Source organism: Staurois parvus, unplaced genomic scaffold (genome assembly GCF_062004578.1).
Source record: "Staurois parvus isolate SC_StPar_1 unplaced genomic scaffold, SC_StPar_1.0 ptg001252l, whole genome shotgun sequence".
NCBI lineage: Eukaryota > Metazoa > Chordata > Amphibia > Anura > Ranidae > Staurois > Staurois parvus.
Window position 1 is genome coordinate 32,526 of NW_028319048.1, and position 26,238 is coordinate 58,763.

The window sequence follows — 26,238 nt, forward strand, 5'->3', positions numbered from 1 at the left end:
AACATGACATGCTTTAAAATTGCACACGCACTACGTAAATCTTTAATAACCATAGGTGATGTTTAAAAGAATTACTAGGTATCATATTAGATTTAAACAGGATGTCTAGTGCTAGAATTACTGCCCTCCATCTGATGTTTGTGAGGATACCTCCCATACATGGTGCAATCTATGTTTACATGCCGACAATGGGCCAACGCTTCTGTTTGTTTTCAAGCACGAAAGGGATGAAATTTGAATCAAATTCAACTCAAATATGAATAGGAAAATAATAGAATGGAAAATAATAGAATAGAAAATGAAACACTAGAATAGAAAAGAAAAGAATAGAATTTAAAAGAATAGAAAAAATAGAATAGAAGCAAACAATATAATACAATAAAATAGAAAGAATATACCAATCTTCAGAAAGTTTAATTTTGAATAGAATAAATTCAAATTTGACTGCAATAGATTTGAATAGAGTAGAATAGAATAGAAAAAACCTAATAGAATAGAAAGAATATAACTGTCTTCAAAATTTTAAATTTGAATTGAAAAAAATTGAAGTAGAATAAAATAGAAACAACAATGGAATATAATGCATTAGAATAGAATAAAATTAAATAGAATGTAACATCTTCTGAAATTCAAATTTCAAATAGAATAAATTAAAGTTTAAATAGATTAGAATAGAATACAAAAGAAAATAATAGAATAGAAAAAAACTATAAACTAGAATAGAATGAAATAGAATATAACTGTCTGAAAATAAGAGAATTGAAAAGAAAAAAATTAGAATAGAAAAAAATAGAATAACATAGAAAAAATATTACTGTCTTTCAAAATTAAAATTTTAAATTGAATACATTTGAATTAGAATAGAAGATACAATAGAATAGAATTCAATAGAATATAACCATCTTTGAAATATTCAAATTTCAAATAGAAAAAAATTTAATTTGAATAGATTAGAAGAGAGTAGAAAATAAGAGAATAGAATAGAAAAAACAAACAAACTGGAATATAATAAAATACAAAAAAATAACTGTCTTTGGAAATTCGAATTTCATATAGAATAAATTAAAAGTTGAATGCTGATTTAAATTTTTTGAATTCAGTCGAATTAAATTTGAATATAATTTGAAAAGGAAATGAAGTCTGAAAATGAATTAAACAAATTTAACAAAACAAAACGATTTGAATAACGAATGGAAAGGAAACCAAACCCGATTGTTCTGCACACGTCTGGTAGGTATTTGGACCCCTGGCAGACCTGACTCCTCTCTGGAGGTTTATAATGTGACATGTTCATGTACTGTCCGCAGTGAAAGCTGAATTTCAGGATCAGCAAATCTCCATCCATTCCTCGTGTCTTCTTCCTGAATCTCGGGGATCTTTGTGTACTTCCTCCAGATCTGTGCCGTCATCCAGGGGGAGACTTCCTGGAATAAAGACCGCTCACTGCTGCTCCCTCTCCTTGTGCAGGGGACTGGTCTTGTCTCCGCCCCCTCCTGTACTTCTCTTCAGTCAGCCTGCTTGGCCCCTCCCACAACTCTGCTTGCTGCACAAGGTATATACAGTGCAGTGATGATGTCACTGCTATGTTTACAAGATAATATCCGGGTTTGTAAAGGCATTTGGTGCCCTTAAAGTGGATATATCAAGATATATTTTTGTTGCTACTGAGGAATATATATAAATTGGAACGTGTTGTCCCTGGAGCTCAGCTGGAAGACATTAGTATAGGGATGGGCTGCATGTGTGAGTCGAACACGAACAAGAACATGGGCCGTTCGGTGAGATGTTCGCCCGCCGCACCCCACAATGCACTGCGCCCTGACTGTGCATTGTGATTGGTCAAAGCAATGTATCCGACCATAGGATAGGTGCAATGCTTTGGCCAATCACAAAATAGGATAATATCACAAGGGGGTGGGGGTGATACTGCCTCCTTGTGATGTATATAAGAACTGTCATCGGGGGCGCAGTTGTCAGATGGCTGGGAGCCAGCGCTGCGAGGGGAGCGGGGGTGTTTTTTTTTCTTTTTTCGGGTAGCGGTGGCGGGCATCATGATTGATGTTGGAACTACTTTAGGGAACATTTTAAATTTTTATTTTTAATAAAGGACTTGTCAAAGAGTGTCTGCCTTTTCTTACTGCATACTTATTCACATGGGGGGGGGGTGGGATCTGGGGGCACCATTGTTAAAGGGGTCTTCCAGATTCTGATAAGCCTCCCACCCACAGACCTCCTCAACCCTGGCCGAAAGATGCCCTTGCCCACATCAACATGGGGACAAGGTGGTACTTTGGGGGGGAGCCACCCCCATCCCAAAGCACCCCCTATGTTGAGGATATGTAGCCTGGTATGGTTTAGCAGGGGGGTGCTTACTCGCCCCCCCCCCCCCCCTTTCCTGACCTGCTGGGCTGCATGCTTGGATAAGGGACTGGTATGGATTTTGGGGGGGGATCCCCATACCATTTAAAAAAAACATTTTGGCGTGGGGGTTCCCCTCAAAATCCATACCAGGCCAGAAGGGCTTGGTATGGATGGGAGGGGGGACCCCATGCTGTTTTTTTTTTTTCATTTTTTTTTTATCATCAGACAATGCCGACAATTCTTTTTACATTCAGCTGACAGCCGGGAACCCCACCGACAGCTGGAACATGAATGAATGTCTCACTACTAAAATACCACGTGACTTCATCATAGACCTCATGCCGGATTGTAGGAGCTGAGCGGGATCTCACCACATACTCAGATGCAGGAAGATACCACTCGGGTGTTCGGTTCGTCTTCAAAGTTCGCTGTCAAACATTTTGTGGGTTCAGATGTTCAACCGTGAACGGAACAGGGGGGTGTTCAGACCATCACTAAATAGTACAGTATTGAGGTAATATTCCATCTTTCCTAATGAATGGACAAATACATTTCCAACAACAGTGTATGTGTGCTGTGTGTTATGTCCTCTGTGTTACTTTACAATAGGATTTGTTCTGTTTTGTTTTTTTTTTCAACTTATTCAAATAGAAAGAGATCCTTGGCCAAACTTCCAATACTGGGCTGTGCCTCCAGGATCCGGGCCTTCTCCTTACTACTGGTGTCCTCCAGATCATCAACAACCACAATCACATTCTCCTTCCCTGTGTATAAAGACATCACGTTACATCCAATACATACATCCATGGAAGAATATTTACATGGGATGAGTGCGGCAGCAGAGATAGTAGGAGGTGTAGTAGGAATAGTAGTAGTTGGGGTAGTAGGAGGTGTAGTAGGAATAATAGTAGTAGGAGGTGTAGTAGGAGTAGTTGGAGTAGTAGGAGGTGTAGTAGTTGGGAGAGTAGGAGGTGTAGTAGTTGGGGTAGTAGGAGGTGTAGTAGTTGGGGTAGTAGGAGGTATAGTAGTTGGGGTAGAAGGATGTTTGGGGTCCATTTTTGTAGTTCTGCGTGGAAGGTGTCAGATTTGGCTTGTTGTTTCTCCACTTTTTGGTGTCATACAATACAAACACAAGAAATGACACCAGAATGCCGGAACATTTGTCATTGCAGCAATTTTCTGGGTGAAGTGGGGCGTTATCTGACAAATGCCGGGGGGACAAGATGTTTGGCCATGATTGTGTGTGGGGGATGGGCAGTGATGAACCCTACTACCCGAATCATACATGATGGAACATCAGCCCATGTAGCCGTCTGTGTTATGAATCAGCCACATATATGATGACCTCTTACCTAGGCGCTCACACAGATATTTCAGATCCTCATCATATACAGAGCCATTGATGTCCACAATGTTGATTCGTCCTCTTTTCTTGGTGTGATACAAAATACCGGACGTGCACCGAGAGACGGCCTCCATGAACTGCTGCCATCCATTGTTGGAGATGTAGTGAGGAAGGACGGTTATCATATTGATATGGAAGATCTCCCATTTTAGTTGCTTGATAAGCCATTCATAGTCACTCTCTGATGACCTTGAAAAGATCCCAACTGTGTGAGATACTGAAAGATTCCCCTATATAATGAAAGATACAAAACAATAATCATTAGATAACAGCAACAAGAGAAATGATTGTACATTACACTAAATCCATGACTACAAATCTCACAATGCGGCGGGTTCCAGCAATCCTGGGATCACTATTAGGGGTCGGTCTATATTGACAAAAAGAAAACTGCTTTGCAGATGTTTCCTGATTCACATAAAAGTAACGAATAACACCCGGAATGTTTATACCGCTTGAGGACCAAACATTTTCCGGGACGTTTTGTTTAAATTGATATTTCTTGCTAGAAAATTACTTATAATCCCCAAACATTAGATATTTTTTAGCAAACACCCCAGAGAACGAAATGGCGATCATTGCAATTTTTTATGTCACATGGTATTTGAGCTGCGCTTTTTAACCTCTTCCCAACCACGCTATAGCTGAAAGATGATTTTTAGTGTCGCCCATCAGTGCCCAGGCAGTCCCACTCATCAGTGCCCAGCAGTCCCACTCATCAGTGCCCAGCAGTCCCACTCATCAGTGCCCAGGCAGTGTCGCCCAGCAGTGTCACCCAGCAGTATTGCCCATCAGTGCTGTCCAGCAGTGCCACACATCAGTGCCACCTATCAGTGCCCATCAATGCCATTTATCAGTGCCCATCATTGCTGAATATCAATGCATCATCAGTGCCTCCTCATCAATGCATACCAGTGCTACCCCATTAAAATTATCTGTTTGCAAAATGTTATATTAGAAACAAAGAAAACCTTTTTTTTTATTATTTGCTCTATTTTCATTTATACTGCAAAAAATACCCCCCCCCCCAGTGGCCATTAAATACCACCAAAAGAAAGCTCTATTTGTGTGAAACAAATTATACAAATTTCATATGGGTACAGTGTTGCATGACCGCGCAATTGTCATTCAAACTGCGACAGCGCTGAGAGCTGAAAATTGGCCTGGGCAGGAAGGGGGTAGAACTGCCCAATAGGCAAGTAGTTGAAACACTATTTTTTGGAAAAAAAACACACTTTATTGAATTAAAGAAACCAAAACACAATATTTACCCCATTGTTTTCTAAAATATAAAAGGAGGATGTTACGGCAAGAAAATAGCTAACATGTCACAATTTCAAATTACGCACAATTGTGGAATGGCGACAGACTACGGTACAATCTCCATAGGTACAGGGTACCAGTTCAGAGTTACAGAGGAGGTCTAGCGCTGGATTTATTGCTCTCGCTCTAACGATTGCGGCGATACCTCACATGTGCGCTGCAAACACCATTTACATATACAATTGACGTATGGGTTCTCTTCTGCACGTGAGCACGGTGGGATGGGTGGGATGAGGGCACTTTCATTTTTAATTTTTTTTTTTTTTACTGTCCCTCTCATTTTTTTATTTAGCACTTTTATTCCTAATTCAAGAAATGTAAACGTCCCTTGTAATAGAAATATACATGACAGGTCCTCTTTAAGAAGAGATCTGAGGTCAAACAGACCCCAAACCTCTTCTTTACCTCTAAAAGCAAAAGTTTAAAAAAAATGTTTTAACAGTTGCTTTGAAAAAGAAAAACATTTGTTTACTTCCACCGCCGACTGGATGTAACGTCATGACGTCACTCTGGTCCACCATTATGACAGAGGCAGTCAAAGACCACAGAATGTTTCATCGCCACCATCTTGAGGAGGCTGCACCATCAGATCATTTCTCTGGCCGGCCGGCATTAACAGTAAGCCCAAGAAACACCAGCGAGCCGCGGGAGGTGGGGGGGCGCCCCCTTCCACCACTATGGAAAGCGATACAGCGGCTCAAGGGCCACTAGGACCACTTTCATATGAAAGCCAGCCATTCACGGAAAAAAAACGGTACCATGGTTATGGCTCATTTCTTCAGCCATAACTCAGATAAACGTTGTGCTTGTCAAGTGGTTTACCAATGTATACGCAGGGCCTGTGCTTCCACTAGGCAAACTACGCAGCCACCTAGGGCGCACTGCCACCTAGGGGCACCTGAGCACAGCACAGGCAGGTACCATATCTGTGTGCGATCCCGCCATGTCATGAATGATCCTTCATCTGAGGGGAGGGGCGGAAGACAGGACAGAGGAAGATGCCTGGTGTTTGGGGCCAGTGTAGCAGCTGAGCTGCCACCCCTTCCAGTGTTCCTCTCAGATTCAGTCCCTTACTGCAAGCCTGCTGACGTTACTGATCACTGTGGAGATCCAACCCTTCAGGTTCCCATTGATCAGCGAAGGTGAAGCTGTGCCTGTGGAGGAAAGTAATGTCTGACTCTGATGTCTCATGTCTGTGTGAGTATGACCCAGCTGGCAGGAAATCCATCACATGTGCAATGTGTCAGTGAGTGATGACATCATCCCAATCCCACAACCTGATCTTCTAGTGCCTGCTGGGCCTGCTGATCTGTGTCAGTGTTGGTGGTGGTGTGTTGCTCTGTTCAGGTGCCTGTTGTCACAGCGTTTTACCTCCCCCCCATTGCCTGGAGAATTCCAACCTGGGATCTGTCAGAGTGTGGATCCATCATCCTCCACTCACTGCCACTGTCACCCTGCCACTGCCAGCCACAGAGGCAGTCCGTCCATGACACTGATCTTGTCAAATTTTGATGCTGGTGGCATCTTATGGCACATTTTTGCAAATTAAAAGAAATTTAGCAGTTTTGTGTTTTGTTGATTTAATTAATTTCTACTTTTTTTTAAAACAAATTGTTTCTTGTTTTTTTTTGTGGAGGGGGGGGGGCGCAAGTAGCTGGTCTTGCTTAATAGTCTAGCACCGGCCCTGCGTATACGTACTGTATACAAATGTATTAGTAGTTACTTCTGTGGGATGATGGGACATTTGTATAGCAAATTTTTCAAATAAATCCCTAAGGTCCCATACACACAATGAGACTATCGGACGAATGACCATCCTTTTTTTATTTTTGCATGCTAGCCTCATATCGAAAGTGAAGAGGTTACTAACATTGCGAAAATTCTCGCACGAAAGAAAGAAAATTCGAAAGTGATAAACTGTATTTGTATTGTATTTTTGAACGAAAACTGTATGGATTGAATGAAAATTTTACGATCTGGTATCGTGCAAGAAAAATTTTCATGCTTGTCCCTTCAAATCATTTCGGACAAAAGCCGTGTACTAACGATCAGATTATTGCAGGATCGCTTGGAAAGGGAAACTTTTTGTACGGTTTTCTGATCATGTATATGGGGCTTAACACTCCGTCCACCCCTCGCTGCTTACATCTCTTAGAAATTCCCATTGTGAGATCTTTCCGGCAGCATTCATATTCTCATCCACCATGGGATATTCTTGCTTTCATTATATTTAGAGATGAGCGAATCGAAGTAGGCGAAGTGGAATTCGTTTCGAATATTGGAAAATCCGAAAAATAGCCTACTTCGGACGCGCGAATCGAAATTTTTCCTAAAATGGCGGCGACATGTGCAGCGACAGAGCGGGGATGTCTGGGAAGGCGCGCAGACAAGGCGCGCTGACCCATAATGCATTCATTAATGACATGTGATCGCATTAGCCAATCAGCAGACAGCCAGCCAGCACTGTGTAATGGTCGAGCTATAAATAGCGGCCATTTTAGAATTCTTCATTTGCCTCCAGTCATTCAAGAGAGGCAGACCGCTCTGTATTAGGGACAGAGTTAGGGCCACAGAAACGATACTTGGGGACAGAGAAACGTTACTTAGGGACAGAGAAACGTTACTTAGGGACAGAGAAGCATTACTCAGGGACACAGAATTGTTACTGAGGGCCACAGAATCGTTACTTAGGGCCAAAGAAACGCTAGTTAGGGCCACAGAATTGATACTCAGGGACAGACACAGAATTGTTACTGAGGGCCAGAGAATTGTTACTTAGGGCCACAGAAACGATAGTTAGGGCCACAGAATTGTTACTCAGGGACAGACACAGAATTGTTACTGAGGGCCACAGAACTGTTACTTAGGGCCATAGAAACGTTACTCAGGGACACAGAATTGTTACTGAGGGCCACAGAACTGTTACTTAGGGCCACAGAAACGTTAGTTAGGGCCACAGAATTGTTACTCAGGGACAGACACAGAATTGTTACTGAGGGCCACAGAATTGTTACTGAGGGCCACAGAACCGTTACTTAGGGCCACAGAATTGTTACTCAGGGACAGACACAGAATTGTTACTCAGGGACACAGAATTGTTACTGAGGGCCACAGAACCGTTACTTAGGGCCACAGAATTGTTACTCAGGGACACAGAATTGTTACTGAGGGCCACAGAACCGTTACTTAGGGCCACAGAATTGTTACTCAGGGACAGACACAGAATTGTTACTGAGGGCCACAGAACCGTTACTTAAGGCCACAGAATTATTACTCAGGGACACAGAATTGTTACTGAGGGCCACAGAACCGTTACTTAGGGCCACAGAATTGTTACTCAGGGACAGACACAGAATTGTTACTGAGGGCCACAGAATTGTTACTGAGGGCCACAGAACCGTTACTTAGGGCCACAGAATTGTTACTCAGGGACACAGAATTGTTACTGAGGGCCACAGAACCGTTACTTAGGGCCACAGAATTGTTACTCGGGGACAGACACAGAATTGTTACTGAGGGACACAGAATTGTTACTGAGGGCCACAGAACCGTTACTTAGGGCCACAGAATTGTTACTCAGGGACACAGAATTGTTACTGAGGGCCACAGAACCGTTACTTAGGGCCACAGAACCGTTACTTAGGGCCACAGAATTGTTACTCAGGGACACAGAATTGTTACTGAGGGCCACAGAACTGTTACTTAGGGCCACAGAATTGTTACTCGGACAGACACAGAATTGTTACTCAGGGACACAGAATTGTTACTGAGGGCCACAGAACCGTTACTTAGGGCCACATAAACGTTACTCAGGGACACAGAATTGTTACTGAGGGCCACAGAACCGTTACGTAGGGCCACAGAATTGTTACTCAGGGACAGACACAGAATTGTTACTGAGGGACACAGAATTGTTACTGAGGGCCACAGAACCGTTACTTAGGGCCACAGAAACGTTAATCAGGGACACAGAATTGTTACTGAGGGCCACAGAACCATTACTTAGGGCCACAGAATTGTTACTCAGGGACAGACACAGAATTGTTACTGAGGGACACAGAATTGTTACTGAGGGCCACAGAACCATTACTTAGGGCCACAGAATTGTTACTCAGGGACACAGAATTGTTACTGAGGGCCACAGAACCGTTACTTAGGGCCACAGAATTGTTACTCAGGGACACAGAATTGTTACTGAGGGCCACAGAACCGTTACTTAGGGCCACATAAACGTTAATCAGGGACACAGAATTGTTACTGAGGGCCACAGAACCGTTACTTAGGGCCACAGAATTGTTACTCAGGGACAGACACAGAATTGTTACTCAGGGACACAGAATTGTTACTCAGGGACACAGAATCGTTGAATTAAAGAGTATGTCAGACAACATGCAGAGGAGTGGCAGAGGAGGCAATGTTTTAGGAGCGAGCAGACGTGGCAGCAGAGGAAGGGGTCGAGGCAGCAATATTCACAGCCAGAGGCCAGTGCTCCCGGTGTCATCCAGCGGTCGTGTCTCCACCGACAACCCTGCCGTCATCGATTGGTTGGCTCGGTCGTCTTCCTCTTCCCAGGTCACCTCTGACACCTACAGCCAACGGTCGGTGGGTACGTCAGACACAACCGTTAGTTGGCATGGCCCGGGAGCAAGCCCACTGAAATCACGTGTCCTCTACCTGCCCCTGTCCTTTGCTGTTCCCTCACCAAGCGAAGTATCGCACGCTGTGGGCTCAGCCCCACTGTACAGTGAGGAAGAGCTAACAGAGGGCGGTCAGGAACGGGGGGAGACATCCGCCTTTTCAGCAGCCAGGCGAAGAAGTACTGGCGAGGAGAGTGGCTCGGTAGCCGGTCTAGAGACAGGTCTGTCTCCTGACCCAGACGCAGCCAAGGGGGCTAGTAGTGAGGCGGAGACCCTACTTGATGATGAGGAGGTTGATCGCACTTGGCAGCCTCGTCGTCATCAGGTAATTTCTTCCGCATCATCAGGAGAAGAGGGTGCCAGCTTGGCAGCGAGCGAAACAGTCGGTGGGTTGCCCAGGAGGCAGCAGGGTCGCAGCAGTGTCAGTGGAGCCAAACGGCCACGGAGTAGAGCACCAGCTCCACTGCAGCCTACCACCACGGCCAGTAGTGGTGCCGGTGCGCACGGAGGAAGTAGCAGTCAGCCAGTGAGGAGTAGCGGGGGCAAAGTTTCCTACTCGGTGGTGTGGCAATTTTTCGTCAAGCCGCCCGAGGAAGTAAACGTAGCCGTATGTCGACTATGTGGCCAGAAAGTCAAGCGTGGCCAGGGGGCCCATGTTGGGACTACAGCGTTGCGTCAGCATATGCAGCGTCGCCATTCGGTGGCCTGGGAAAACCGTGATAAAGATACGGCGGTTCTGCCTGCCCCAGCCCCCGCTCCATCACCCGCTCCGTTACTTGCTCCGTCACCCGACGTCGTCAATCGCCCTCTATCAGCCAGTCAAGGCTCCAACACCTCTGCTGAGGGGAGTTGTCGCTCGTTGGCATCTTCCGCTCGTTCAGATGCTCCTTCTCCTGCTACTCCTCTTCTCGGATTCCGTCAGCAGTCTTTCTTGGAATCCGTTTCCAAGAGACAACAGTTTGCGAGCACGCACCCGACGGTGCAAAAGCTGAACGTCCTCCTGTCCAAGTTGCTGGTGCTGCAGTCCCTCCCTTTCCAAGTGGTGGACTCAGCACCTTTCCGAGAAATGATGGCTTGTGCCGCGCCGCGGTGGAGAGTGCCAAGCCGTCATTTCTTTGCCCAAAAGGCAGTGCCAGCCCTGCATTCACATGTAGAAGAGATGGTGGGCCAGTCTTTGAGCATGTCGGTCTCTGCCAAAGTGCACGGCAGCGCCGACGTGTGGAGCTGTAACTACGGTCAGGGACAGTACATGTCATTTACGGCCCACTGGGTGAACAGCACAGCCGCACCAGCAACTTGGACAGGTCACGACGCTTTTGCCTCCACGTTTGCATGTCCTTGGTCCAGCAAACATGTCCGCCTCTACCACCTCTTCTTCCGCCGTGTCCTCAGCCGCCACCCCCGTGCCAAGTCCCATTACCCGACCGGCATATCACATGTGCAGGGCGCAACGGTGTCACGCTGTGCTGCACCTGGTATGCCTTGGCGAACGTAGTCACACAGGGGAGGAACTTCTGAGTGTAATGAACAGAGAAATCGACAGATGGCTGTCTCCGCGCAAACTGAAAATCGGAACCATGTTGACCGACAACGGAAAGAACATGGTGTCTGCTCTGCGTCAAGGAAGGTTGTGCCATGCGCCATGCATGGCTCACGTGTTCAATCTGGTTGTCAAGCGGTTCCTAAAATCCACCATCCCACTGCAAGACATCCTTAAAATGTCACGTAAACTTTGCATGCATTTCAGCCATTCCTACACCACAAAGCACAACCTCATTGAGCTGCAGCGGCAGAACGGAATTCCACATCATCGCCTGATCTGCGATGTTGCAACAAGGTGGAATTCAACCCTACACATGTTAGACCGCCTTTACGAGCAGCGAAAGGGCATCACAGATTTCCTGATGTTACAAGCGGATAAAGGTACTCCCCTGTGTAACTTCGATGTCAGCCATTGGCAGCTCATGCGTGACACCTGCCGCTTGCTCAGGCCCTTTGAGGAGGCCACGCTATTCGTGAGTCGGCAAGACTATGGGATGAACGAGGTCATTCCTCTGTTGCACGTCCTGGAACAAATGCTGTTAACAATGGCTGGTCAGAGTGCGGTAGACGTGGCGCACAGATCTCAACGCCACATGACCCCTGTGGGGGCAGGACAGGAAGAAGAGGAGGAGGTAGAGGAGGACATTGGTGCTCATGAATTATTGAGTGAAATGGGTGGTTTTTCCACTCAGCGGACAGGAGTGGAGGAGCAGGAGCATCTGGTAGAGGAGGAGGAGGAGGAGACAGAGGACCCAGACGCACCGTGGCAGTATGCTGTGGAGATGGAGGCAGGGAGTCCCTCGCATTCCTTGGCACAAATGGCCCATAGCATGCTCGGTTGCTTGCGTAGCGACAGCCGAATAATAACCATCAGACAGAGGGATGACTTTTGGCTGTCCACCTTGTTGGACCCTCGCTACCGTTCTAAAATGGTGGCCTTTTTCACACCTTTTTTTTTCCATTTTGTCATAGGTTGCTGGCAGATTACAGGCCTCCCATAGGTGCCGCCAGGCCCCAAATCGGCCATGGGCCCCCGTACCGCCTGGTCACGCTGCTGCTGGGCCCACAGTGTGACCTGGGTCCCTGTACCGCCTCCCATTGCTCCCACTCTACCATGTGCCACTTTGAGGTCTCCTCACACTCCTGCGGTTTTCCATTTTGTCATAGGTTGCTGGCAGATTAAAGGCCTCCCATAGGTGCCGCCAGGCCCCAAATCGGCCATGGGCCCCCGTACCGCCTGGTCACGCTGCTGCTGAGCCCACAGTGTGACCTGGGTCCCTGTACCGCCTCCCATTGCTCCCACTCTACCATGTGCCACTTTGAGGTCTCCTCACACTCCTGCGGTTTTCCATTTTGTCATAGGTTGCTGGCAGATTACAGGCCTCCCATAGGTGCCGCCAGGCCCCAAATCGGCCATGGGCCCCCGTACCGCCTGGTCACGCTGCTGCTGGTCCCACAGTGTGACCTGGGTCCCTGTACCGCCTCCCATTGCTCCCACTCTGCCATGTGCCACTTTGAGGTCTCCTCACACTCCTGCGGTTTTCCATTTTGTCATAGGTTGCTGGCAGATTACAGGCCTCCCATAGGTGCCGCCAGGCCCCAAATCGGCCATGGGCCCCCGTACCGCCTGGTCACGCTGCTGCTGGTCCCACAGTGTGACCTGGGTCCCTGTACCGCCTCCCATTGCTCCCACTCTGCCATGTGCCACTTTGAGGTCTCCTCACACTCCTGCGGTTTTCCATTTTGTCATAGGTTGCTGGCAGATTACAGGCCTCCCATAGGTGCCGCCAGGCCCCAAATCGGCCATGGGCCCCCGTACCACCTGGTCACGCTGCTGCTGGGCCCACAGTGTGACCTGGGTCCCTGTACCGCCTCCCATTGCTCCCACTCTACCATGTGCCACTTTGAGGTCTCCTCACACTCCTGCGGTTTTCCATTTTGTCATAGGTTGCTGGCAGATTAAAGGCCTCCCATAGGTGCCGCCAGGCCCCAAATCGGCCATGGGCCCCCGTACCGCCTGGTCACGCTGCTGCTGGTCCCACAGTGTGACCTGGGTCCCTGTACCGCCTCCCATTGCTCCCACTCTGCCATGTGCCACTTTGAGCTCTCCTCACACTCCTGCGGTTTTCCATTTTGTCATAGGTTGCTGGCAGATTACGGGCCTCCCATAGGTGCCGCCAGGCCCCAAATCTGCCATGGGCCCCCGTACTGCCTGGTCATGCTGCTGCTGAGCCCACAGTGTGACCTGGGTCCCTGTACCGCCTCCCATTGCTCCCACTCTGCCATGTGCCACTTTGAGGTCTCCTCACACTCCTGCGGTTTTCCATTTTGTCATAGTTTGCTGGCAGATTACAGGCCTCCCATAGGTGCCGCCAGGCCCCAAATCGGCCATGGGCCCCCGTACCGCCTGGTCACGCTGCTGCTGGGCCCACAGTGTGACCTGGGTCCCTGTACCGCCTCCCATTGCTCCCACTCTACCATGTGCCACTTTGAGGTCTCCTCACACTCCTGCGGTTTTCCATTTTGTCATAGGTTGCTGGCAGATTAAAGGCCTCCCATAGGTGCCGCCAGGCCCCAAATCGGCCATGGGCCCCCGTACCGCCTGGTCACGCTGCTGCTGAGCCCACAGTGTGACCTGGGTCCCTGTACCGCACCCATTGCTCCCACTCTACCATGTGCCACTTTGAGGTCTCCTCACACTCCTGCGGTTTTCCATTTTGTCATAGGTTGCTGGCAGATTAAAGGCCTCTCATAGGTGCCGCCAGGCCCCAAATCGGCCATGGGCCCCCGTACCGCCTGGTCACGCTGCTGCTGGTCCCACAGTGTGACCTGGGTCCCTGTACCGCCTCCCATTGCTCCCACTCTATCATGTGCCACTTTGAGGTCTCCTCACACTCCTGCGGTTTTCCATTTTGTCATAGGTTGCTGGCAGATTACAGGCCTCCCATAGGTGCCGCCAGGCCCCAAATCGGCCATGGGCCCCCGTACCGCCTGGTCACGCTGCTGCTGGGCCCACAGTGTGACCTGGGTCCCTGTACCGCCTCCCATTGCTCCCACTCTACCATGTGCCACTTTGAGGTCTCCTCACACTCCTGCGGTTTTCCATTTTGTCATAGGTTGCTGGCAGATTAAAGGCCTCCCATAGGTGCCGCCAGGCCCCAAATCGGCCATGGGCCCCCGTACCGCCTGGTCACGCTGCTGCTGGGCCCACAGTGTGACCTGGGTCCCTGTACCGCCTCCCATTGCTCCCACTCTGCCATGTGCCACTTTGAGGTCTCCTCACACTCCTGCGGTTTTCCATTTTGTCATAGTTTGCTGGCAGATTACAGGCCTCCCATAGGTGCCGCCAGGCCCCAAATCGGCCATGGGCCCCCGTACCGCCTGGTCACGCTGCTGCTGGGCCCACAGTGTGACCTGGGTCCCTGTACCGCCTCCCATTGCTCCCACTCTACCATGTGCCACTTTGAGGTCTCCTCACACTCCTGCGGTTTTCCATTTTGTCATAGGTTGCTGGCAGATTACAGGCCTCCCATAGGTGCCGCCAGGCCCCAAATCGGCCATGGGCCCCCGTACCGCCTGGTCACGCTGCTGCTGAGCCCACAGTGTGACCTGGGTCCCTGTACCGCCTCCCATTGCTCCCACTCTACCATGTGCCACTTTGAGGTCTCCTCACACTCCTGCGGTTTTCCATTTTGTCATAGGTTGCTGGCAGATTAAAGGCCTCCCATAGGTGCCGCCAGGCCCCAAATCGGCCATGGGCCCCCGTACCGCCTGGTCACGCTGCTGCTGGTCCCACAGTGTGACCTGGGTCCCTGTACCGCCTCCCATTGCTCCCACTCTGCCATGTGCCACTTTGAGGTCTCCTCACACTCCTGCGGTTTTCCATTTTGTCATAGGTTGCTGGCAGATTACAGGCCTCCCATAGGTGCCGCCAGGCCCCAAATCGGCCATGGGCCCCCGTACCGCCTGGTCACGCTGCTGCTGGTCCCACAGTGTGACCTGGGTCCCTGTACCGCCTCCCATTGCTCCCACTCTACCATGTGCCACTTTGAGGTCTCCTCACACTCCTGCGGTTTTCCATTTTGTCATAGGTTGCTGGCAGATTACAGCCCTCCCATAGGTGCCGCCAGGCCCCAAATCGGCCATGGGCCCCCGTACCGCCTGGTCACGCTGCTGCTGGGCCCACAGTGTGACCTGGGTCCCTGTATCGCCTCCCATTGCTCCCACTCTACCATGTGCCACTTTGAGGTCTCCTCACACTCCTGCGGTTTTCCATTTTTTCATAGGTTGCTGGCAGATTAAAGGCCTCCCATAGGTGCCGCCAGGCCCCAAATCGGCCATGGGCCCCCGTACCGCCTGGTCACGCTGCTGCTGGTCCCACAGTGTGACCTGGGTCCCTGTACCGCCTCCCATTGCTCCCACTCTGCCATGTGCCACTTTGAGGTCTCCTCACACTCCTGCGATTTTCCATTTTGTCATAGGTTGCTGGCAGATTACAGGCCTCCCATAGGTGCTGCCAGGCCCCAAATCGGCCATGGGCCCCCGTACCGCCTGGTCACGCTGCTGCTGAGCCCACAGTGTGACCTGGGTCCCTGTACCGCCTCCCATTGCTCCCACTCTGCCATGTGCCACTTTGAGGTCTCCTCACACTCCTGCGGTTTTCCATTTTGTCATAGGTTGCTGGCAGATTACAGGCCTCCCATAGGTGCTGCCAGGCCCCAAATCTGCCATGGGCCCCCGTACCGCCTGGTCACGCTGCTGCTGGGCCCACAGTGTGACCTGGGTCCCTGTACCGCCTCCCATTGCTCCCACTCTGCCATGTGCCACTTTGAGGTCTCCTCACACTCCTGCGGATTTCCATTTTGTCATAGGTTGCTGGCAGATTACAGGCCTCCTATAGGTGCTGCCAGGCCCCAAATCTGCCATGGGCCCCCGTACCGCCTCGTCACACTGCTGCTGGGTCCACAGTGTGACATGGGTCCCTGTACGGCCTCCCATTGCTGCTGTTTCCATTGCTCCCACTCTGCCATGTGCCACTTTCAGGTCTCCTCACACTCCTGCTGGTTTCCATTTTGTCATAGGTTGCTGTATGGCCTCCCATTGCTGCTGCCTCCACCGCCACACTGTGGCTCCAAACACTGGTTTTGGCCCCGTGACTGGCCAAATGAGTGAAGTGTGCGGTGATTCTAAGATCGACGGCACTCATCTGCATGTCATACTGACTGACAGTATTATTTCTCTTCCCCAGCAGACTCCAAGGGCATTTAAATTAAAGGTACAGTGTTCTGCACTAATATTAAGTCTCTCTGAAGCCTAGAAACACCCTTTTTTAAGTTAAATTCACAGCGAATATATTCGACTCTAATCGAATATTTTCCACGAATTCGCCGAATCAGTCGAATCGAATTTTTGAATACTTCGCTCATCTCTAATTATATTCTACAACAGTGTTTCCCAACCTTTTTTCAGTCAAGGCACCCTTTAAAATGATGGACAGTCTTGAGGCCCCCCAGTCTAAAATGTGAAAAGCTATTCTAATAGCTTTATATAACGCAGCAACATCCACACATGTAGGACACCCAACATTAGAGGGGATTTATTCTTCCAAAGCAAATACACTTTTGCACCCTGGTACAGACTAGTATTCCAGTGTTTCCTTTCTCCCTCAGTTTTTCTCCATCACTGAGCTAATGTGACCCCAGCATTGATGGAGAGGGGTGGGGGGGGCTCAAAGTAGGATGCTGTGCAGGCAACTGGCATCCTCCTTTTCAGCTGATGATTTCATTGGTTGTCAGGATGCCGGTGGCTGGAAGGTTGTAATGGTGCACAATGAAAACCCATGACTTTGTGTAACTAAGACAGGCTTGTTCCACCCACTCATATATGAGTTTTTGGCAGTTTTTAGACATTTTCTCTGGACACCCCTGAAGACACCTCAAGGCACCCCAGGATGCATGGGCACCTTGGATGAGAAAGGCTGCTCTAGCGTAAACCACAAATCCAACAGGGAGATCAGGACCCCCTCATCTTGTAAAGGAAAAAAGAAAAGACAAACCGCCCCAGTGCACAAATCCCAGCTTCCAATGTCCAATATGTTTGCCTGGCAACAGAAGAGCGTCGGGGGGGGGGGGGGGGGGGGTAACCAGGTTGTGTGAAGTCCTGTAGCTTCCTTTTAAGATCTGGGCCGATCTGACCAAAGCTCACAGACAGAAAGGACAGGAGCACGGGATCCCAATTAAAATTCTCATTTTAAAAATAAACTGTTAAAAAGCACACTTACAGCTAGATAACTGTACATCGGCATGAAGGGTGGGGACGGGGATGTCACATCAGTGAGACCATACACAGGTTTGACAAAGAAGGATACTCCCTTGAAACACATTATCACCGAGTCTGATTTACGTACGGTGGTGTTGGACGCTGCATGTGGATGACAACTGGCTATGCACTGAGCGGTCCCTCTAGGTTGGCATTGGGGTTGCGACTCGCCGCCGCTGTGTACGGCCTCACTGATGTGAAATCCCGATTTCTACACTTCCTGCTGATGTACACTTACCTACTGTAGATGTAAGTGTGCTTTTATCATTTTAATAAAATGCTATTGTGAATTTTAATTGTGTACCCGCTGACAGCTGATGAGTCATCGTTATCTGTTATCATTATGATTTAAAAAGGAGCCAAACAACTATTTGATAATAAATGGCTTCATCTGATCATCATCCTTCAATAAAAGAGCATTTTGTGGCATGATCAGTCACATTTTTAATATCAATGCCAAAATTTCACAATTTCTGCCAGGGGATGCAAACTTGTGAGCACAACTGTATATATCGCCATTTGTATATGTAATAACTTTTATGTAAACCAATTATTTTACACGTATTGGAAAGTTTTTTAGCAAAGACGTGGAGCAGAAAACATTTTGGCCTAAATTTATAATGAAATTTGATTTTTACATTTTTTTTACTGGATATGTTTTATAGCAAAACTTAAAAATATATAAATTTATTTTCAAAATTGTCGATCTTTTCTTGTTTATAGCGCAAAAAAATAAAAACCGTAGAAACGATCAAATACCACCGAAAGAAAGTTCTATTTGTGGGAAAAAAAGGACATCAATTTAATTTGGGTGCAGCGTTGCATCGCAATTGACTGTTAAAGTAACGCAGCGCTGTATCGCAAAAAATCCTCTGGAGGGCGAGGGGTTATTATAACCATAATTTTAATGTCTTGCAGCTGATTTGAGTGGAGAATCTCCTATTACATATGGAGAAGGCTGGTATTTTATACTCAATTGGTTATCGTAAATATTCTTACCGTATATATGCTGAGGGGACCTAAGTGAAGTAAAAGAATAAAGTCACATTGAGGTCCAAAAAAATGTAAAGAGCCGATCACAACTGAAAACACAGACTACTTACTGCGTTTAATGATTTTTCTGATCTTGTTTATTTTTTCTTCAAAAGAAGCTAAAACAAATGGAAATAGAACAAACAACGCCATTACTAAAAGAGTTTTTTTTTTTTATAGGGAACATCTTCTAGTTTGAGAATCTGTTTGATATGAGTGTGATCAGAGGAACAATAACATGGCAATGGAGGGCAATAGGGATCAACTTCCACATGGGCCAAATGTTTGTACAGTATTTTGTTCCATGATGGATTTTGATCCATGTGTAGCCATTCCTGTTTGGCAGTGTATTCCGATCAGTCTCCTGAATGTAGATATGTAATGTATTAAAGTCCTGGTTATGCCTGATAACAGCCCATTTGATGACTTATGCCGGGTCCAGGGCCCTGATACTCGTTAAGGGAATTTCGTTTTTAGACTGCTGGATATATAAATTAACAAAAACGATATGACTTTATTATGATTTATTGAGTCATATAGATGTTTGGGTTTGAAAAGCTATTTAAATGTTTTTCTCCGTTTTTATTATGGACTTGAGGTTCAATCCTTGGCTGATATATGAATAAAGTACTGCATTAGTCTTTGCATGTGAACACCTTTGAGGGTACAGTGGAACCTCAACCTACGAGCGAACTAACGTGCGAGTTTTCCGAGATACGAGCAGTCGCTCGGACGATTTTTTGCTTCAGCACGCAAGCAGAATTTTAAAATACGAGCTCGAGGCGCACGCAGCTCTAAGTGTATATTTTCGAGGCGCGCGCAGCTCAGAGGGTACGAGTCACAGCATCCCATCTCCGGGCCTTTCTCTCACTGTCTACACGTGATTGAAATGCCAACTTCTAACTTTGTTGTAACCATGGCACCAAAGAAAGCAAGTGGTAGTGCGAGTACCGAGAAGAGGAGGATGATGTCCCTCGAAATAAAGCTTGAAATCATCAAGAAGCATGAGCAAGGCATGCGAGTAAAGGAACTGGCCAAGCACTACGACCGTACAACGTCAACGATCTGCACCATCTTAAAGCAGAAGGAGTCCCTAAAGAAAATTAAGCCAGCCAAAGGTATCAAGATTATTTCAAAGCGCCGTACAGATGTGCATGAGAAGATGGAGAATCTGCTGTTGGTGTGGCTGACGGAAAAACAACTTGCCGGAGATACCGTCACTGAGGGAATAATCTGCGAGAAGGAGCGCAGTATTTTTTCAGATTTACAACAGCAAACCCCAGGCACTTCAACGGAGGAGGAATCCTTTAAAGCCAGTCGGGGCTGGTTTGATAATTTTAAGAAAAGGACGGGGATTCACTCCGTTGTTAGGCATGGTGAGGCAGCAAGTGCTGATGTAAAGGCAGCAGAGGAGTTTGTGAAAACTTTCGCAGAATTCGTTGAGGAAGAAGGATACATCCCCGAGCAAATCTTCAACTGTGACGAGACAGGGCTGTTCTGGAAGAAGATGCCGAGGAGAACATACATCACCGAAGAGGAGAAGAGGATGCCAGGACACAAACCTATGAAGGATAGGTTGACCCTCGCTCTGTGTGCCAATGCGAGTGGCGACTGCAAAATAAAGCCGCTACTCGTATACCATTCGGAGAACCCCAGAGCCTTTAAAGCGCACAAGATAATAAAGGAGAAACTCCATGTTATGTGGAGGGCAAACCCTAAGGCGTGGGTCACCAGGCAGTTCTTTATCGACTGGGTAAACCTTGTGTTTGGTCCTTCGGTGAAGAAATATTTGAAGAACAACAACCTGCCCCTGCGAGCCCTTCTCGTCCTCGACAATGCTCCTGCACATCCACCACAGATCGAGGAAGAAATACTCGACGAGTATAATTTTGTGAAGGTTCTCTACCTTCCTCCAAACACCACCTCTATCCTCCAGCCAATGGACCAACAGGTAATATCAAATTTCAAGAAACTCTACACCAAGCACCTGTTTCGCCGTTGCTTTGAGGTGACGGAGAACACAAACCTCACCCTTCGAGAGTTTTGGAAGGAGCATTTTAACATAGCAATAGGCCTCAAAATCATCGATATTGCCTGGCAGGGGGTTACGAAAAGGACCTTGACCTCTGCTTGGAAGAAGCTGTGGCCTGAAAATGTGGCTGAAAGAGATTTTGAAGGGTTTGAGATTGAGGAAGAAGAGGAGCCAGTGGAGGAAGAGATCGTGTCCATTGGCAAGACTATAGGTCTGGAGGTGGATGAAAGAGACATCGAGGAACTCGTTGAGGAGCACTCCGAGGAACTTACGACTGACGAGTTAAAGGAGTTACAAGAGCAACGGCACACAGAAGCATTAACTGAAGCTACTTCGGAGGGAGAGGAGACAGAGCCGGAGACAATCAGTACAAAAGACCTCAAGGATATTTTGGCAATGTGGGAGAGGGTGGCAGGATTTGTTGAAAAGAACCATCCTGAAAAAATTGCAACGAGTCGTGCGACAGAGCTTTTCAATGACACGTGTCTACGTCGTTTCAGAAACATTCTCAAAGGGAGAATGAAACAGACTTCCTTAGACATGTTTCTTAAGAAAAGACCTTCAGCTCGAAGTGAGCAAAGTGTGGCAAAAAGGCCAAGAACTAGTGAAAGTGATGAGAATTAAGCGAAAACAAAAATCATCTCCAAGGTAAGTAAATTGTATACAACCTTATTATATCTTCATATTTTCTTTCTATTTTGTTTTTATATAATATTAGTTATGTAAAAAGCTTTTTTCCTTATGAAATAACAAGAAAAATGACAAATATGAGGTGCCATTTTGAGGGTTGGAACGGATTACGGCCGTTTCCATTATTTCTTATGGGGAAAATTGATTTAACGAGCGAGCATTTTGAGTTACGAGCTCGGCCACGGAACAAATTAAACTCGTAAGTTGAGGTTCCACTGTATTTGGATATAAAATTATAGCATTGTCACCTCCCAAGGGTTCTAATCCCTCTCCACTTTATCCAAAATAAAAACGTTTTACTTTCAGTTTAAATTGAGGAACATAAATGTGCAAATAAGTGTGAGGGCGCTCCTGCAGTATGGGAGGACTCCATGTAATAAACCATCACAGAGCACCATGTTTGAGTCTCTTGTGTCCTTCCCCGGGTGTTGGCATTTGAAGGGCACACTAGGTCTGAGATGTCCTGCTCACCACTTGTCCCCTGACCATCTCACAGAACATTTCATACATCCCATGGTTATTGTAAAGTAAAAGCTCAGGAACAGAGAGGACTCCCTATAGCATGCCAGATCCACAACTGCCGCTATCACTTTCCATACTGTAAGAGTGGCAGTTGTTGCCAACAGCACATGTCCACAGGTGAGGGGATCCCTCCTACACTGCCTGTATAGTCCCAGCAGGGATCCAGGTCACTTATCCCTGGTACTGGAAGCAGTGACTGAGAGAAAGTGGATGGGATGAAGGAAGAATGTAAGTTGTAGGTGCAAAAATGGCCAAGATTTTATAGAAATTTTATTATTAAAACACATTTATCTCTATTCCTTGCAGTATACAAGGCAGCTAATGTTTTGTCTGTTTCCTGACACCCTTGAAAAGTAGGTGTTTGTGCTCTCCTCCAATACATCACATTTTGCATTTTTATTATCTGTAATACCCGTATTTACTCGAATCTAATGCGCACCTCTATTTTGAAAGGCTTGAAATTGGAAAAAAAAAATGCTTGATGGAGATGTAGTGCGCACCTGCATATGGCAATGGGTTAAAGTTATGGACTTAGTGAAAATATGGTAATAAAAACGTGACAATGGGCTCGTGTCAAGAGTTTTTACTTTTGGTAATTACAGTACTTTAGACAGCAACAATAAATTCACCACGTTATGGAACATTTTGTATTACAAGGAAAGAAAAGAAAGACAAAGGAGAGATGGAGGAGATGAGGGAGGGGGACGCTGGGGGAGATGAGGGAGGGGGACGCTGGAGGACATGAGGGAGGGGGAAGCTGGGGGAGATGAGGGAGGGGGAAGCTGGGGGAGATGAGGGAGGGGGACGCTGGAGGAGATGAGGGAGGGGGGTGCTGGAGGATATGAGGGAGGGGGTGCTGGAGAATATGAGGGAGGGGGCACTGGAGGAGATGGGGGGGGCGCTGGAGAAGATGAGGGAGGGGGAGCATACAGGAGCCGACTGCATGTAGGGGATGGATAGGAGAGGCAGCTGGATGGCACATAGAGGAACCAAGAAATGCACGGTCCTCTATGTGCCGCCCTCTCCTATCCAGGCAGCCCCCAGCCCACTGGGCAAATGCCGGTGTGCCATATTGCCAGTCCGGGCCTGTTCTGGTCACACACCGGGTGTAAGCACCGATAGTCGCAGCATTATTGCTGGGTGTGTGGGAGGTACCGCCTGCAGCCAGTGCAGAATCGCTGGACGTGGTGGCGGCACTGCCAAGTGTGTTGGAGGCTTAGCAGTGTTTCCCTCCGATTGTAAGGCGCCCTTGAATGTAATGCGCACACCGAGTTTAGAGCCTCTTTTTGACCAGAAAAGGTGCGCATTACATTCGAATAAATATGGTAATATCTGTTATTTTCTGAAGACATGAACTTCTGCACTCTATGCCTCTACATTACCATACTTTTCTGTACTCACACTTTTGATAGTCAGCATGTAGGGCCTCCTTCACGTGGACATTCCGATCAGGCCTGCCTGCCCATTTTTCAGGCGGACCCGTTAGGGACCTCTATTCTTCTCTATGGAGCGGTGGGTGTAAATGGACATGTGTCTGCATACACCTGCCAACATCCAGTCCGATCCGCCAAAAACAGACGGATGGGGATCTGTTCCCCTTCCATAAATCGGATTGGATGGCAGTAGGAAGGAAATGGCCAGGCGGTTCATTTCCATCCAACTGTCCATAGAGGACAGCGAGCAGTGTTTGTGTCCGCTCTGCAGAAAACACGGACCTGTCATCCGCTTGCTCAGTGGGAATCAGCGGAGAGATCTCCTGCTGAGCAAACGGATCTGCTAACAGGTCCGCCCCGTGTGAAAGGGACCTAAAGGATACTGGAATTTTTAGTTTTAATGAGAAACCAAATAAATATCAATCCAAAGAATGAAAAATAACTAAAATCAGAATGTATAAGTTTAAAATGCTGAAATGTTACCTTCTGCAGCAGCTTGTGGTAGACAAGGTTTATTGATCTCCATTAGAGATAAGAACAATGTCTGATAATTTGACTGTTTTTCCTGATGACTAAATAAAAAGAGATTGCGGTACATTTCTCCTATGCTAGGATGACGTTCCAATATCCGGATCTTCTCCTGATCACTGCTGTCCTCCACATCATCCATTACTATGATCACATGATCCTTCCCTGTAGACACACAAAGTATTCATAATAAGAATTACACTCTCCCTCCTGTATGTACAGATCGTCATCACCACCATCATCATCACCATCACCATCATCATCACCACCACCATCATCACCATCATCATCACCACCACCACCATCATCATCATCACCACCACCATCATCATCACCACCACCATCATCATCACCACCATCATCATCACCACCACCATCATCATCACCACCACCATCATTATCACCACAACAATCATTTATTAGGCACATTTTTCTTGAAGATACAATTGTCATTTGTTTCCTCCCACTTCTGGTGATGTTAATGGGGCATCTATGGTAGCAGAGCACTTTCCCCACAGGAGCCGCTTAGTAGATTGCATGGAGTTCTCTCCCCAGTAGTTGCCTCGCAGCCAGGCACACGGTCACAGTCACTCTTTGGCTCAATGAACAGTCCAGGGGTGTTCTTTTTGGGGTTTTTACTTTAGGATAACTTGGATAGAGTTAGGGAATTGAGTGGGATACTCCAAATCTATGAGCCTGTAGCAACTTGAGGAGAATTATCTTCCTCCGGTGAAATGTCCAAGCAAAGTTCTTTCACTAGGAATAAATAGACTGAGCTCTTCAGGACACTGGACACTATGTTCCCTTTATACACACAGCTGACTCTAACACACAAGGGATGACAACAGCCCACGGTCTCTAGGTTCTCTCTTTCCAGTCCTTGGAAAATGGGTTACCTTTTCCAGTATCCTCCAGAGACATCCACCCTGTGATACCAGAATAGATCCTCAGGTGACAGCCCCTCAGTCAGCTCTCTACAGCTTCCAGAAAAACAGGCCTCCAATTAGCCCACTGAAGATCTTAGCACCCTGCAGGCACATGGAAGGATGACCTAACAGTGCAAGAATGCCCCATTAAGCTGTGATTTCCTTGTAGGGAAAAAGACCTCACTGCTCTCTGAGTATCTATACAGACTCCCAGCTACCATCTGGGTGACCGTCCCCTGGGATTGGCCAGGGCTGTATCAATATTTAGCTGCTGATTAGACTCTTCCTGCCCACTAGGTTCTAGAGCATTCTGGACTATTCAGGGGGAAGCAATTAATCCTGCAACTACTGGAACACAGAACAGAACAAACAATCAACCAGCACACTCACACTGGTCACAGTGAGCCAAACTAAATTTGCCCAACAACAATCCGCAGCTCCACTGGATACAGTGAGCCAGAACTAAATTTACCTAATCCTAACACCTACCTAGGAGGCTGCTACAGTAACATTCCAAGTGTCTGTAGTCACAATAAAGTCATTAGGAGGCACAATCAGGTAGTTTTAGAATTAATTTGCATATTGTACTTCTTTCCTAATTATCCAGTGATGGGGATCTAGTATTTTCCAAATTCTCTTTTTTTTACTGTCATGTGATCTGTAGGGAGCAGTGGACTGCAGTCATCCTTTATATTTTTGTAAGGTTTCTCCAAACACAGATTGTTATTCTTCCTTCTGCCAGAGACTGTTGTCTGTGTATAGAGGGTTATCAGTCGGTGTAATGAATTAATTGACAACCCAACCAATCGCCAGGATTCAGGGTCTGGTAAGGTGTGCTGGGTAGGTGATAAATATTTGACACACTTCTTGCTATAACCAGAATCGCTGTTACTGGATTATGCAGAGTCTGAAATGTATTATTGCTAAATTGCCTGATTGCTGTTCCTTTTTGTCACAGGATGGAGCGTCTATGGAAACTAAGCTACTTATTCTCAAATACAGAACATGGAATGATGGGATATGTAGTCTGAGCCATGAGCTCAGTGAGTGAGTGGCGGCTACTGTCAGGTTTCACCCAGAGGCCTGTTTTTTTTGTCATTGGGGAGCCAGAGTGTACCCCCCAGACCGGCTGACTAATAATACTGCTGCGCAAGACTGCTCCAGAGACGTGGAAAGACAGCCATTGTACCACCAGGTTCACCATTCGTTGGATCAGCAGAAGAGGCTTCCAAGAATCAACACCACTCCAAAGGAGAGCCTCCAATGGTAAAATCTGCTGCAACAGAATAAGGGAAGCTGGTGAGCAGGTCATAGACTCATTGTTGTCTTGTTTGTTGACTTTGTGCATAGCCTTTGATAAGACCTATTATCATTTTCCCTTTTACAGACTGATAGCCCTGCTTGGCCAAAAACCTTACTACAGAGCCTTAAAGGCTAAGCTCACCTTATATTTCCAATCTACACTCATCAACCACCTTGCTAGTATCGG

General features: G+C 47.3%; 1 protein-coding gene across 1 annotated transcript in view; it reads right to left on the minus strand.

Moving 5' to 3' along the window:
* Window positions 1–2,870: 2,870 nt before the first annotated feature.
* LOC149437833 (uncharacterized) overlaps window positions 2,871–26,238 on the minus strand; it is a 59,530-nt gene continuing 36,162 nt past the window's right edge. Inside the window, exons 6-10 of the mRNA XM_089660540.1 lie at window positions 23,779–23,988; window positions 18,690–18,737; window positions 18,586–18,605; window positions 3,714–3,996; window positions 2,871–3,125 (exon numbers count right to left, since the gene is read on the minus strand). Of these exons, the coding sequence (XP_089516666.1) occupies window positions 3,001–3,125; window positions 3,714–3,996; window positions 18,586–18,605; window positions 18,690–18,737; window positions 23,779–23,988 (686 nt within the window). The 3' untranslated portion in view covers window positions 2,871–3,000. The remainder of the gene's footprint in view (window positions 3,126–3,713; window positions 3,997–18,585; window positions 18,606–18,689; window positions 18,738–23,778; window positions 23,989–26,238) is intronic.